At 43.9% G+C, this 15,691-nt stretch overlaps 1 protein-coding gene across 2 annotated transcripts in view; it reads left to right on the top strand.

Moving 5' to 3' along the window:
• Positions 1-15,691, top strand: part of ABI3 (ABI family member 3) — a 70,589-nt gene that overhangs the window by 26,556 nt on the left and 28,342 nt on the right. For both annotated transcript variants that reach the window (XM_088443553.1, XM_088443554.1), the window contains exons 3-6: positions 5,223-5,399; positions 9,659-9,744; positions 10,302-10,370; positions 15,015-15,136. In XM_088443553.1, the coding sequence (XP_088299679.1) occupies positions 5,223-5,399; positions 9,659-9,744; positions 10,302-10,370; positions 15,015-15,136 (454 nt within the window). The remainder of the gene's footprint in view (positions 1-5,222; positions 5,400-9,658; positions 9,745-10,301; positions 10,371-15,014; positions 15,137-15,691) is intronic.

Here is a 15,691-nt window from a genome sequence, read left to right on the forward strand (position 1 = left end):
CCCCCAAACGGCAAGTGTTCCGACTGGAATGCCTCCGTTTGGCCAGGCACATCCCCGGCCCGCCCAGCAAACGGGGCGAGCTGTCACTCAACATCGACAGCTTGCCCTGTCTGCTATGAGACCCCTAGCGACGGAGCGTCCGTCGCTAGCCGGGTCTCGTGCATGCGCACGACGGAGCCGGCTCCGTCGTGCGCATGCTCTGTGGGGACCATCGACCCGGTTGCAAGCGCATCGGCACTTGCGAATGGGTCTGAATGAGACCCTCTATCCTTTTCTCACCTGCATCCCTCTACTAATGCTGCCTATCTATGTGCTGCTAATGCCAGCAGATGTAAGGGGAGAAAGGTGCTGTGAGGGGATGGGAGGGCAGTCTATGCTGTGTGGGGTGAGCGGTCTGTGCTGTGATGGGAGAAGGATATGTGCTTTGAGGGGAGAAAGGTCTGTGCTGTGAGGGAAGAGGGGCCTATGCTGAGGGAATATGGGGCATGATTCAGACCCGGACACTAAGAAGCGTTTGCTCGCAGCTGTCGATGGTACGCATTGTGCGCATGCGTATGCATCGCTGTGCACGTGTATGAACCATTGCGAAAGATCAGGAAGTGTTTGCTCGCCCAGCATAGACAGCCCAGCTGAATGAGTGACAGGTCAAGCTGTGTATGGGTGGTAACAGGGGCAGGCCACTAGAAATGGGGGAGTGGAGGTGCAAACGCAGGTGTGTCTGAGCGTCTTAACACCGTTTCAGAGGCGTGCATAATCAACAGGCAACGTCATAGTACACATCACCTGGCTGTTTTTTACATTGAAGTGATCACAATGCTTGCGGTAGGGTAAAGTCAAACTCAAGCGCTGCGTTCGCTTCCGATGGTACCCGATGTACCGATGGTTTCATACACTTCCTGGAGATGACGTGCGCCAGTCAGCGGCTTAAGACAGGCTGGCGTGCGTCTGCATACACAAAGTGAACGCACGCCAAGACATAGTGGGAATGCTTATGCCTTGTCGTGTGGTCGCCTGCCTTGCTGGGTGTTTTCCAAATTTGCATACGCTGGGAGTGAGCGTATGCATCTAGCGACCGGGTCTGAATCAGGCCCATGGTTCTGATGCCAAGGGTTCTATGCTGTGAGGGGAGGGGGGGGTCTGTGCTGTGAGGAGTAGGGGGTCTGTGCCGTGAGTACAGAGGGGTTCTCTGCTGTAAGGAGAGAGGGGTTCTGTGCTGTGAGGGGAGTTGTGTTCTGTGCTGTTAGGGGGAGAGGGGTGCTGTGCTGTAAGACAGCAATTGAAAGGGGCAATATGTGGTGCTGTGAAGAGACAGTGAAGGGAGGAGTATGTGGTGTTGTAAGGTGGGCAGTAACTAGGTTATAGTGTGTGCTGTGGGTGCTCATTGTGCTATAAGGTCAGTGTGCTGAGTGAGTGATTGCTGTTAGAGGGCAGCGAGTCAGTGTGATATGGATTGTCCTGGCAGTGAGAGCAATAGAGGTGGCAATCAGTGGGGCAAAAATTGAGAAAGCTTAGTGAACGTTAGAAAAAAATCAAGTGTATTATACATATATAACCGACGTTTCAAGGTGGACCTTTTCTTCAAAGCGTTGTACAGGGACATGAATCAGGAATGAAAGTATAGTGCTATGGATTGTTTGAGGGAGGGGGGGGCAAAACCGGTATCTTGCTTTGGGCCCTAGGAAGTCTAAATCTGGCTCTGTGTGCATGACGTCACCAGGAAAATGGCATGGCAGACATTTTCCCAACGATCTCCCTACTGCAAATGCGCAAAATGCTGGGAAAATGGCAACGGCAGCCATTTTACAGGCAATTTTAACAGCGCTGATAGCACCGACGTGGGACTCCGGAGAGGTAGGTATTAGAAATATGGGTGCAGGGAGTGCAGTGTGGGCCCTTCGGCCCCGCACACACTGCACCCATTATACAGTCAGGTGCATAAATATTGGGACATTGACAGAATTTTCATATTTTGGCCTCTATTCACCACCACAATGGCTTTGAAATGAAACAAACAAGATGTGCTTTAACTGCAGACTTTCAGATTTAATTTGAGGGTAATTACATCCAAATCAGGTGAACGGTGTAGGAATTACAACGGTTTCTATATGTGCCTCCCACTTTTTAAGGGGCCAAAAGTAATGGGACTATCAACTCAAAAGCTATTTCATGGATAGGTGTGGGCTATTCCCTCGTTATTTCATTATCAATTAAGCAGGTAAAAGGTCTGGAGTTGATTCTAGGTGTGACATTTGCATTTGGAATCAATTGCTGTCGACTCTCAATATGAGATCCAAAGAGCTGTCACTATCAGTAAAGCAAGCCATCATTAGGCTGAAAATCAAAACAAACCCATCAGAGAGATAACAAAAACATTAGGTGTGGCCAAATCAACTGTTTTGAACATTCTATAAAAGAAAGAACGCATCGGAGAGCTCAGCAACACCAAAAGATCCGGAAGACCACGGAAAACAACTGTGGTGGATGACAGAAGAATTATTTCCCTGGTGAAGAAAAACCCCTTCACAACAGTTGGCCAAATCAAGAACACTCTCCAGGAGGTAGGTGTATATGTGTCAAAGTCAACAATCAAGAGAAGACTTCACAAGAGTGAATATAGAGGGTTCACCACAAGATGTAAACCATTGGTGAGCCACAAAAACAGGAAGACCAGATTACAGTTTGCCAAACAACATCTAAAAAAGCCATTACAGTTCTGGAACAACATCCTATGGACAGATGAGACAAAGATCAACTTGTACCAGACTGATGGGAGTATGGAGAAGGAAAGGAACTGCTCATGATTCAAAACATACCACCTCATCAGTGAAGCATGGTGGTGGTAGTGTCATAGCGTGGACATGTATGGCTGCAAATGGAACTGGTTCCCTTGTATTTATTGATGATGTGGCTGCTGACAAAAGCAGCAGAGTGAATTCTGAAGTGTTTCGGGCAATATTATATGCTCATATTCAGTCAAATGCTTCAGAACTCATTGGACGGTGCTTCACAGTGCAGATGGACAATGACCCGAAGCATACTGCAAAAGCAACCAAAGAGTTTTTTAAGGCTAAAAAGTGGAATGTTATGCAATGGCCAAGTCAATCTCCTGACCTGAATCCGATTGAGCATGCATTTCACTTGATGAAGACAAAACTGAAGGGAAAATGCCCCAAGAACAAGCAGGAACTGAAGACATTTGCAGTAGAGGCCTGGCAGAGCATCACCTAGGATTGAACCCAGCGTCTGGTGATATCTATGCGTTCCAGACTTCATGCTGTAATTGCCTGCAAAGGATTTGCAACAAAGTATTAAAAAGTGAAAGTTAGATTTAGGATTGTTTAGTTTGTCCCATTACTTTTGGCCCCTTAAAAAGTGGGAGGCACATATAGAAACTGTTGTAATTCCTACACTGTTCACCTGATTTGGATGTAATTACCCTCAAATTAAATCTGAAAGTCTGCAGTTAAAGCACATCTTGTTTGTTTCATTCCAAAGCCATTGTGATGGTGAATAGAGGCCAAAATATGAAAATTCTGTAAATGTCCCAATATTTATGCACCTGACTGTAGATACGCCCCTGGTCCTCAAGCAGAGAATGCTGTGGTCAACAGTCTGGAGCCAAAATAAATGGTTACTGGCGACCTCACTGTGGTTTCCGTGTAAGAACCTTACTCAATACCAGTGGCATATTTTGTTTGGAATCATAGTAATACTAACAAATATGCCACCAGTAACAAAACTTACCTGTCCATCGAGGTTCCTCGGTGCTCCCCTCTTCATCAGTGTCCTCTCCTATATTATTGGCAGTCTACTGCTCCTGGTGTTGGTTTGCTGGTAAATGTGCATGCACAACAGATGTTTGTGCATGTGCATTGTGCTTCAACCCAGAGGGAACTCAGCAAAGCCTGGAAGGCTTTGCTAAAACCAAAAAGCCTTTTGTTGGGTCGCCGTTGCCGGAAACTGGGACTGGAATGTTACTAGCATCTAAGAGAGCGTAAACATTACTGTCACAAATAACAGTTAGCCATGCTTACCACTGCTTGCTAAATACAGAAAGGATTCCATAACCAAGTGCTAAAGGTATTATGGATTGCTATTAAATAAAGCCCTGTAATTTTATGGACATTTGTCATTTAGAATTAAACAAAGTTTGTATCTTGATGAAGAATATGCAGAGAACAGTATTAAATTACATTTAGAATAGACACATTTTTCTTGGGGTTCTGCAAATGTATCTGAAAAATTGTCTTACATACAGAATAAAAGCCAAGTGCTGCCATCTACTGTTTTGTTTTCTAGAATTGAAATGTATCTGTATATAGATAAAATTGCATGTTTTTTTTTATTATAAAATAATGGTTATTACGTATCTTGTATGAGGGAACTTTAAGACAGCGAACACAAGCAGGAAAAAAAATTATAAATTTCAAGTGCAGATCTTAGGAAAAGCTGTGGGTTGCATCCTGCTTGTTGTAGTTTTGTAAAGGTGGATTAATGTCCAAGGTGTCCTGTGGTATCTGTCACCAAGACGTTAGCAGCAGATCCTTTCAGTCCTGTAAGTTGTGAGGAGGAGCTTCCGTGGGTCTGACTTGTTTTCCAGCACATCCCACAGATGCTCAATTGGATTAAGATCTGGGGAATTTGGAGGCCAAGTCAACACCTTCAACTCTTTAAGGGAGATGTACTAAGCCTTGGAGAGAGATAAAGTGGATGGAGATAAAGTACCAACCAATCAGCTCCTAATTGTCACTTTACAGGCTGTGTTTGAAAAATGACAGTTAGGAGCTGATTGGTTGGTATTTTATCTCTCTCCAAGGCTTAGTGCATCCACGCCTGTGTCATGTTCCTCAAACCATTCCTGAACAACTTTTGCAGTGTGGCAGGGCACATTATCCTGCTGAAAGGGCCCACTCCCATCAGGGAATACCATGGCCATGAAGGGATGTACTTGATTTGCAACAATGTTTAGGTAGCTTAGCCCTAAGGGAGATGATTTTGCTCCATGAGTTGCAGCTGAGATAACCAATTACTGAGAAAGTTTATAAATATTAGCCACTGGTGGTAGAAATACAGAATGCGGCTCTCATGTAGACCTCATAGAGTAAATCAAAGTAGGACTATGACAAATATATTCTATTGGAAACCCATAATAATGGCAAACTGACACCTCAAAGAAGATTGACCACCACTGATATAGATGTATAAACCTTTTGTGTCTGTAGTTACTAGATATCCATGGGGAAAAGGTTTCCCGTCAGAAAATTGGAAGGATAACAACAGTGAAGAGATTTCAACAGACAGAGAAAATCCTGTATTTGGAGAACAAAAGACCTTTGAATTCATATACCAGAGTTCCCATTAATTTCACTTCCCTCGATGACACTGGTCATGGAATCATGGTGAGACTTCAGCCATTCTTCAAGCCATTTGTAGGCAAAAAGTTTTGCTTTTTGCACCATGACAAGTATTATCAAAGTAGTTGTAGTTGTTGTGTCAAAACTACAGTATAATGGAATATATGTTTTCTAAACTACTAGAATAACAGGCTAAGTTCGAATATCCATAATATACAGCTATTCTCCCTTGTTCAGGTCTGTTCAAATAACAGGATCACACAGATTGTAGGTAAATGACAGCATAAGCCTTATGAAAAAGTTCCATAGTAAATGACCAAGTCATGATAGAATTATAGTCATTTGTTCATTTACAGCGGTAATCCTTTGTCATTTTTCATAAGAATCTTTAGCTGCAACATATAAGCATAAATACTTAACCATGGGCACAGCAATCCTGCAAGCAATCACTGATGCTAGGAGAATATGCTTTAAAATATTTGGAAGTCGTATTCTATAATGAAGTGCACTTGTCAATACCAATGTATGTTTTTTGATTTATATTATTATATGTGTTTATTATTTATTCTTGAAATGCTTAACTTTTCATTTATTTTAGCATGTTTCCATTCTTTAGCAATGCTACTTCAATGGCTCTAATATGCAAATACAAGGGATGAGATAGATATAGGGGTTTACTGTATATTCTAAGCCTTGGAGAGAGATAAAGTGGACGGAGTTAACGTACCCACCAATCAGCACCTAACTGTAACTTTACAGGCTGTGTTTCAAAAATGACAGTTAGGAGTTTGGAACTTTAGGTCTGATTCAGACCCGTCCGCTAGGCTGCGTTCGCACGTAGCCTGCCGATATTTGCAGTGTGCGCATGCATATAAGTCGGAGTGCGCATGTGCCAACCAGTCCATGCGATCAGGAAGCGTTCGCTCGCTGCGCATAGCCACCTCGCTAGAGTGAGTGACAGGACGATCCACTTGTGGGTGGTAAGGGGGTTGGTCGATGGAAATGGGGGAGTGGTGGTGCGAATGCAGGCGTGTCTGAGCGTCTTAACGCCATTTCAGAGGCGTGCATAATTAAGACGCAGCGTCATAATACACTTCACATGGCTGAATTACACACTGAAGCACTCGCAGTGCTTGCGGTATGGTATGGTCAGCCACAAGTGCTGCGTGTGGGTCCGATGTTACTCGATGTTAGCGATTGTTGCATACACTTCCTGGAGATGATGTGGGAAAGTGGGCGTCTTATGACAGGCTGGTGGGTGTCTAAATACACACCACGATCACACACCGAGACATAAGTGCTAATGCCTTGCTGTGCGATTGCGGGATTTGCATAATTTGGCTGCGTGCGAACGCATCTAGCGAGCGGGTCTGAATAGGGCTCTTTATTTCTATCGACTTTATCTCTCTCCAAGACGTAGTACATAGACCCATTAGTATGTATTCTACTATACTAACAAAATGCTGTGCCTTGGGAAGGAATTAGAAAAAATACTGTAATAGCAACAGCGTGAATTCTGGTTTTAATACACTTTTTTTGATACCTTACATATGTCAGTGTCACAATTACAATGAAATCAGTCACCACAAATGACTAAATAAGAGTAATACAAAATGTAATATTTGTTCTGTCTAACAAGTCTTTCACTAGTAGCTTCACTGATATTGTAAAAGTGTCAGCTGTACAGAGAGGCGCCCAATATGAACCACAACCAGATTGAGACATAACGAAAAGAGAAGTAAGTTTAAAAAACAGAAATAGAATCAGACAAGTGAAACAGAGAATTAAATTCCCAGCATTGCAGCCAATACACAAAACTTATAGAGCTGTGAAAAAATTCAAGTTAAAGAGACATTGTGGACGCCTATGAAATTGTGATGAAAAGTTAGTTTTGCCCACAATAGTCTGTCATTTATCTTGTGCAGAAACCAGTATCAAACCACCCACCGTCAGCACCCATTTTTTTTTATGTCTCATTACATCATAAATCTATTTGTTAAACTTAGTCATGAGTATACATTTTCCAGTGACGTGCGGTGAGGTCAATGGATGGGAAGGCCCTGGCTAGTATCAGAGCCAGATTTACACTCACATATATGAACCTGCCCCACTTGCACAGATCTCCCTATTCAGACAGATCCCCCCTCACACATATCTCCCACTAGCACAGAAGATCCCCCCTAGCATGAAAGATTTCCCCACACACACAGATCTAACCCTAGCAGAGAAGATCCCACCTAGCACAAAAGATTTCCCTCACACCCACACACACGGATCTTCCCCTAGCAGCAGACCTTCCCCACCTTTTTCTCCTTTGTGTGCCTCCTCTGTCTGCATATGCCAATTTCCTTCCCTCCTAAGTGTTGCTGCTGAGCTCCAATACCTACTTCCTGGACAGGTCACCTGATTGTCAGTGGTGTCCATCAGAGCTCAAGGCATGCCCCCTCACAGTGAGGCATGCCTCCATTAGCTCTTTCTCTCTGTGTTTTATTGGCTGCTTCGTGGTCCAGCCCCCAGCTCCAGGCAGTGTCTGAGCTATCAGGAGAAGCTGAGCTCTTACTACCTCATCTCTCCCTGCATGTCCAGGGAGTGCTGCAATTTTGGTGAGTTTTGCCTATAAAAAAGATCATAATAATACCAAGAAGATATATAAGTTATAAATATCTTCTTTGTATTATTCTAATCATGTTGTAAGTCATAACTCTGCAGTCCAACAGGGAGTATGACAGGGGAGGCTACTGACTGCACGTCCCTGAAATGTTCGAGTGCAGAGCAATAGTACTGCCAAGTTATCATCTTGCTTGTATTTTTGTCACCATATAAAATAGTGATGGTTGCCTGCAAGCCAAATGCCCATGCTCACCTGCTGTAACCTTACAAAAACTAAATGAGACTTTGTTTCAATGTGATGTAACTATAAAATACAAATTTTATATGCAGGAACACAGCCACCACTAGGTGAACCTAAGTGCTAGCCTAGGCAACCATGAATTAGGAGGCCATAATATCACTCATTTAGTGTCTTTATTTTCACTGTGGCACCACCGGAAGACGTCTTGGAAGAGGCATTTACCATGGGCACATACGCCAGACATGTTTATGAGTTCTACTAACAGAATACAATCTACTAATAATTTAAGGTGGGTGCACGCCTGGTCGACATGTCTGCCGACCAGGGATCTGCAGACAGAACTGCCAATTGGTAAGACAATATACACCAATTTGCCGATCGATAGGTCTGAGATGACATCACAACTGAACAGGCATTTAAATTTGGCCACCCAGTTGAGATTTCAGTCACAGGGGGTCCCTGCAGCAAGTCCTAACACTATTATTATTATTTTCACCACACCCCTCATCACCATTCCTGGTCACACCCCCTATCTGGGGATCTGGAAATAAAAACCTGTAACGCAACTATCCTCTTATCACTATCGTCATGTCAGAATAGCGATCGCAGGGCAGTCAACACAAAATAATGCATTATTTATTTAAATAACTCATTTTTTTCTAAAACTGATTGTAGATTTCATTTTTTTTATTGCCCTACTTTTGAAATATTTTCTTTCTTTATTTTGTAATAAACTTTATTTTTTAATAAATCTGAAACTGGAAGCAAAGTCAGGTCACACATGTGTATAAGGATCCAGGCTGATTGGCCAAGTGGTAAGCTCAGCCTTAAGCTGGGCATGCATGTCCATATAAAATGCCTGTCAGACCGACAGACATTCTATCTGGCAGCCTGCCAGCCCGCAGATGTCGGCGGCATACACTGTGAGATATCTCAGTGTATTAGCCCCGACATCTGCGCTCCGCCCCCGGGGGAGGAGACATTTCACTGTTCCTTCCATGAGAAGGAACACAGGAAATGTCTGTCTGCCGCGGCTGGGCATACACTGCCCGATGCGGCCGACATTTTACTCATAAATATCGATTCGGACGGGCATGCTGGACAATTCGGCATGCCCGACCGAGTGATATTTAACCCTCAGTCGCCCGCACACACGCTACAATTATCTGGGCGATCCGCTGATATCGGGCGGATCGCCCCGATAATTGTAGCGTGTATGGCCATCCTAACTGCTGACAGCCAGTTTAACCATGGAACTGAGCATCAAGCAGTTGCATTGCAAACTTTTCTTAGTAATTGAAGTGATAACAGAATTCCTGTCACTATAATAAGAGGCTACAGAAAATCAGTCCTGCTCTGAGATTAGTAAATATATCACTTAGCCTTGCATGTTTATATTACTGACTATGAGATGAAACTTAATAGTACATTAAACATCTTCTCTATATCATAGGACACTGACACGCAGTTATCTAAAACTGGAACTATGTCTCGCAAAATAAACATGAAATCCATGAGCCAGACAAACAGTTCTTTGAGGTAAGTGTGAAATATGACTATACAATAAAACAGTACAGTAGTTTTATTATAATGGGTATGGAGTCAGGAAGTTGACAGTCACTATCAGAATGTTGACAGTTATGATGGCGATGTGATTAAAATGTTGACATCTAACATGTTGAAATCTGAGTAATGTCGGCACGGATAGAGTGTCAACATATGAAATGTTGACATAATGAAAATTCGACATTAGTATTAGGGGTTAGGGTTAGAGTTAAATTTAGGGTTAGGGATACATTACTAAAGCATTGTCAACAGTATCTCGATGTCGATATTTCATCAGAATCGCTTAATTCAGCTACTGGCATATACATTTGACCAACTATTAAATGTATTACTCCACTAAGTATAAAAATAGATCTATACAATTGGCTGAATCATTTTAGAAGTTTAATGGTTAATTATGAAAAAAACACTAGTGACCAAAGCAAGACTAGATGCAATCCAGTGTCATAGAGACATGCAAAATAGGAAATTTCAATCATGGTTCGCGAATTAAATAAATACTGAATATTAACCCTGTGTTATTTGTGCAGAAGAAGCTTTCGGGTAAAAGAACCTGTTGTTCCTCCACTGATCCCTGAACAAAAAATTCCAAATTCATTGTGAGTTCCTGAAATTATTATAATAAAAGTAAATGCATTTTGCATAGAGGTTTGTGCTGACATCACTGTATTTTTTAATAAATATTTAATTACTCCATATAAACTCTCACTATAACTTCTTCTATTACTCTATATAACCTCTCTCTATAACTCCTCCTATTAATCTATATAACTCCTCCCTATAACTCCTCCTATTATTCCATATAACCTCTGTATAGATCCTCATATTACTCTATATAACCTCTCCCTGTAACTCCTCCTATCACTCTTCATAACCTCCACCTATAACTTCTCAGATGACTCAATATAAACGCTCCCTATAACTCCTCCTATTAGTCTATAGGCAGGGCCAGACTGGGACTAAAAATAGGCCCTGGCATTTAAAGAGCACACAGGCCCACCTCGCGTCAGCATCTGGCTCCTGGCATAGACTCCTCCTCTTACTATTCCTGGCCCCTCCCACTTCTTAGTCTATTCTCTTACAAATATAATTGATATTAGAACAACAGACAAGTACACATCATTCTCTGTATTAAAAATGTAATACCTACAACAGAGCTTATCCTGCAGGGTATTCAAACACGTGCCATAGTCAGACATTCCTGGTGTAGGTCACACATAGAGAAAAGGGAAGGCATTTTCCTAAATGACCAATCCCTAGCTTAGAAGTTGTTCAGGATTAGATTGTGTTCACTGTAGGAATTTTTTAGGGCAGGGGTGCTGAACGCAGAGGACACATCTGTGCACACCAAAGCAGAGCTGTAACTACACATTGTAACAAAAGAGCGCTTGTGCCGCAATCCACAGGTGATGCAGGGAGGCACGCGCCAAAAAATCCAGGTGTGCTCTCGCTGGAAAGGCACGTAACCACATAATAGTACCCCCAATTCAAATTATGCCACACAGTAGTGCCTCTTAGTCACATTATTGTTATCATCCTCTATTTCTATGGCGCCATATGTGTTCTGCAGCACCTTACAAAGTACATAAACAAATAAGTGCAAAAGAAACCAGTGACTTACAGTACAACAGAATACAGAACTGCATTAGCGATCATAACGCTCAAAATAAGCAGCAGAGAGTCAGCAATCACGTTACATCACACAGTAGTGCCCCATAGTCAGGTAGTGTCACACAATAGTGTCCCTTCATCACATTACACCACACGGTAGTGTCCCTTCATCAAACTACACTGCACAGTAGTGTCCCTTATTCACGTTACGCCACACAGTAGTGTCCCTTTTTCATGTTACGTCACACAGTAGTGTCTCTTTTTCACGTTAGGTCAGTGTCCCTTTTTCACATTACGTCACACAGTAGTGTCCCATTATTCACATTACACCACACAGTAGAGCCCATTCACGTTATGCCACCCACAGCCCATTCACGTTATGCAATGCAGTAGTAGTGCCCCTTATACATTATGCTACACAGTAATGCCCCTTATACATTAAGACACACACAATAATGCCCCTTAAAACATATTATGCCACTCACAGTAATACCCTGACATCTGCAGATGGTGTCTGTCAGCAGATCATGAAGTGTCCAAAGATGGCATCCAGTCCATTCAGTCAGCTTCTCGCCCGCATCGCGCTTTTCATCCATCGGCCGGCTGCGTCATGACATCACCGCGGCCGCACGTGACACTCCAGTGACTCCACCATGTCCTCAGCATGGTGCCACCGGGCAATCCTGCAGGCAGCTCATAGAAGCTGTCAAAATGCTGTCCAGCCAATCCTCCGAGATTACTTCCGGGCCCAGCCCCCACCGCGCATCTCATAGCCAGCCACGTCACTAAGTAATGACGTGGACCAGGGCCGGATTAAGACTTGTGGGGTCCCCGGGGCAACTAAGTTGTGGGGGGCCCAGTCAATAAAATTGCCAGGGGGAAGGGAGAGAGCGAGAGAGAGAGAAAGAGGGAGGGGAGAGAGTAAGGGAGAGATAGAGAGAAGTGGAAGGAGGGAGGAAGGGAGAGGAAGAGAGAAAGAGGGACAGGGAGTGAGATATATAGGGGCCTATTCATCGTCACTTAATTTTTACAAAAGCAGAGGAAAATTAACATTTTCACCTGCAATTGTAGAAATTAGGTATTTGGGCCATTCATCAAGAAGGTAAAGCAGGAGATATCAGATATCTCCTGCTTACCTTCCTCTTGAGGAATGGCCCGCTGTCCCCATACGCTCTTGTGCGTATGCGTGACCTGTAGGTCACACATGCGCACTTGTCTCCTCTGAAAGGAGCAGTGACACACTTTGGGGAGACAGCTGATTTTCAGATCAGCTGTCTCCGTGCTGGAGCAATGATGAATTGCTCCGGCGCTCGTGTTGCATTAGAATGTTAATTATCAGTACCCTGATAATTAACATCAAATAGACCCCTAAAAGCGGGAAAGGGGGGAGGGAGAAGAGAGAGGGAGGGACAGGGAGGGAGACAGGGTAAGAGAGGGGGGAGAAAGTGAGAGAGATGGAGAGAGACAGTGAGATAAAAGAAGAGAGAGGGAGGGGGGACAGGAGTAGGGGACAGAGAGGGAAGTGGAGGGAGTGAGGAAGAGAGAGATTGAGAGGGAGGAAAGGAGTGTGTGTGTGCACTGCACGCTCTCGATAGCACTTACCTCAGGTTCCAGCTTTCCTAAAAGGGGTGGGCACTTCGAGGCATAAGGTCCCGCCCCCTAATCACCCGCAAACCGCTGCATTATTTCATAAAATGGTCGAGGCTTCCACAGTCAGCCACGGTCATTATTGTGTGATGCTGCCAGGACACGGGAGCCAGCCAGGCGGCCCCAGGATGACCGTCCTGCCTATAATCCGGCCTTGACGTGGCCGCACATAGTAGGTGACGAAGCAGGGCTGCTGGGTAGCCCTGCATGTTGACAGCTCGCAGGAGCTTCTAACTACGATCCACCTGCCCGGGTGGATGCTGCCTGGGTGGGGCTTGGCTGCTGGCCGCGTCCAGAGCTGGATTAAGGCCTTTTGGGGCCCGGGGCACCTAAGACGGGGGGCCCCACTGATTTAACAAATTTGCATGCAAACCTACCTGGACACGCCTACATGTCCATGGTGACATGCAATTCTCAGTATATATATATATATATATATATAAATAATCTATTTTCAGCAGCACTCAGGGATTGCTTGCAAGAATCTACAGGACCAATTGCTGTGTAAACATTTCAATATTCACACATTCATTTATTTACCCACACACATACATACATGCATAGTAACTGAATCAGTAGTGCGTCAAATCTCTAGGTATGAGGCAGCGCAGAGAATGAGGTGAGGGAGAATGGAAGCGGGAATGGTCATCCAAAGTAAAGTACCAAATTTAGGAGAGTCAAATATTAATAGTTAATTCGGAAGAAGAGACTGGCACTCCAAACGTTTCAGACCTTTGGCTTGAGAAAGGTCCTGAGGGTTTAGAACGATGCTGAAAATTGCTAATAAACTGCAGCTTTTATGCAAATGATATATTTGGAGTGTTGCTCTCTTCTTCTACATTAACACATATATACACACATACACATAAGTTACAGTTAATTTTAGTTGATAAAACAAAAAGCTACTGTCTTACTTTTTCCTTTGTGTGTATTGAGATTCCCCCTATGATGCTGTGAAGAGCCTGATCATCTAATGCTCAGCTGAGCTGTCTGGCTTCACAGTGCACTGGCTGCGGCACACTCCGCTCCTCTCCCGACATCATCCCCCATTCCCTGATGCCCGCGCGGTGGCCAGTCAGTTTGATTTCACGGAAAGACTGCGCAGACGCAGGGTTTCACCTCCTATCCAATTCCTTGCCGTTGGATGGCCGCCGGCAGCCCAGTACTGCTCTGTCAGTGTGACTGCAGTCAGTGGTGGCAGGTGCAGCGCGGTGGATCGGATCGCTGAAGAAAATCCGATCTGTGGTGCTGCCGGGGTGCCCACTCAGCGAGGGGGGCCTAGGGATACTTGCCCCCTGTGCCCCCCCCCTTGATCTGACCCTGGCCGCGTCATAACGTCATGACACGGCTGCGTCATGACGTCATTACGCAATAACGCGGCCGCGCATTACAGAGCATGGCGACACCCGGGAGGTTGTTCTCCCGGGTACACCTGCGCTCCGTCAAACTGGCCCTTGTGGCCATTGGCCCTTCTGGCATTTGCCAGAAGGGCCCGATGGCCAGTCCGGCCCTGTCTATAGGACATCTCCCTATAACTTCTCCTATTACTTCATATAATCTCATCTTATAACTCCTCCTATTACTCCATATAACCTCTCCTGATAACTCCTCCTATTACTTCATATAACCTTACCCTCAGGGACACCCACTGTCCAGCCCTATAGCAGCCACATGGGCTTCCATGCAGCAGTTAAAACCGCAGCTCGCCCTGTAATTCCTATTATATACTCCATGTATGCTTTCCTAATGTCTCTTTCTATTTTCTGTATAGTCTCTATATTGTCACTTGCTGCTCCTTGAAACCTTTCCCAATAGATCATCCTATTACTCCATATAATCAATCCCACATCCTCTTGTATAACTTTAGAAAAATAATTTCTTTCCTAACTTCATGTAAATAACTATGTTTTTCATAATGTTTCTTCTGTGTGAATTTGGGCTATTAACATCTGAATTATCTGGTCTAATTTGAGGATTTTTCACAGATCTTTTCCCAATATCTTGGATATCCCTGACATAAATGGTGACCTTGATCTGCCCCCACCCCCAGCATTACCTGAATATTGCGACCTTCCTGCACAGGAGACACAATTGTTATTAGAAATAGGTACATGAATAAGTGTTACTGCTGTGATGTGTTACATGTTTTTTGTCTATAATAAGGTGCAGAATATTTAAAGCATGCATAGATACATTTAGCAACATACATTTGCAACATAATAACATACATTATAACTTAAAGTGCAGGTGCAGTGTGGCAGTTGATCCTCTATTGCCCCCCCCCCCCACTTGTACATATCAGCCTGTGCCTTCAGATCAGTGCAGTTTTAGGCACTGGAAGACATCTTGAGACTCCACGGCCTACTTGCTGGGCACCATGTAGATCTCCATGGCTTTGATGAACTTCAAACATAAAACAAACGTAGGTGACTCTGCACAGGATAAGTAATTAAATGGTTAAGGCATATGTGAACACCAACTTAGATTATAGTATTAAGGTAATAACTCTCCTCATAAAGTGGTGACATATCTGCATTGTCAAAATGTCAGCAATAGAAATGTTAGAGTTAAAGTTAGGGTAAGGTGTTGACATTTCAACAAGTCGACTTTATGGCAGTGTTGACATGGTCCAAGTCGACATCGTGCATGTCAACATTATGAA

The sequence above is a fragment of the Taudactylus pleione genome, unplaced genomic scaffold, assembly GCF_031769625.1.
Source record: "Taudactylus pleione unplaced genomic scaffold, aTauple2 ptg000331l, whole genome shotgun sequence".
NCBI classification, from domain to species: Eukaryota; Metazoa; Chordata; class Amphibia; order Anura; family Myobatrachidae; genus Taudactylus; species Taudactylus pleione.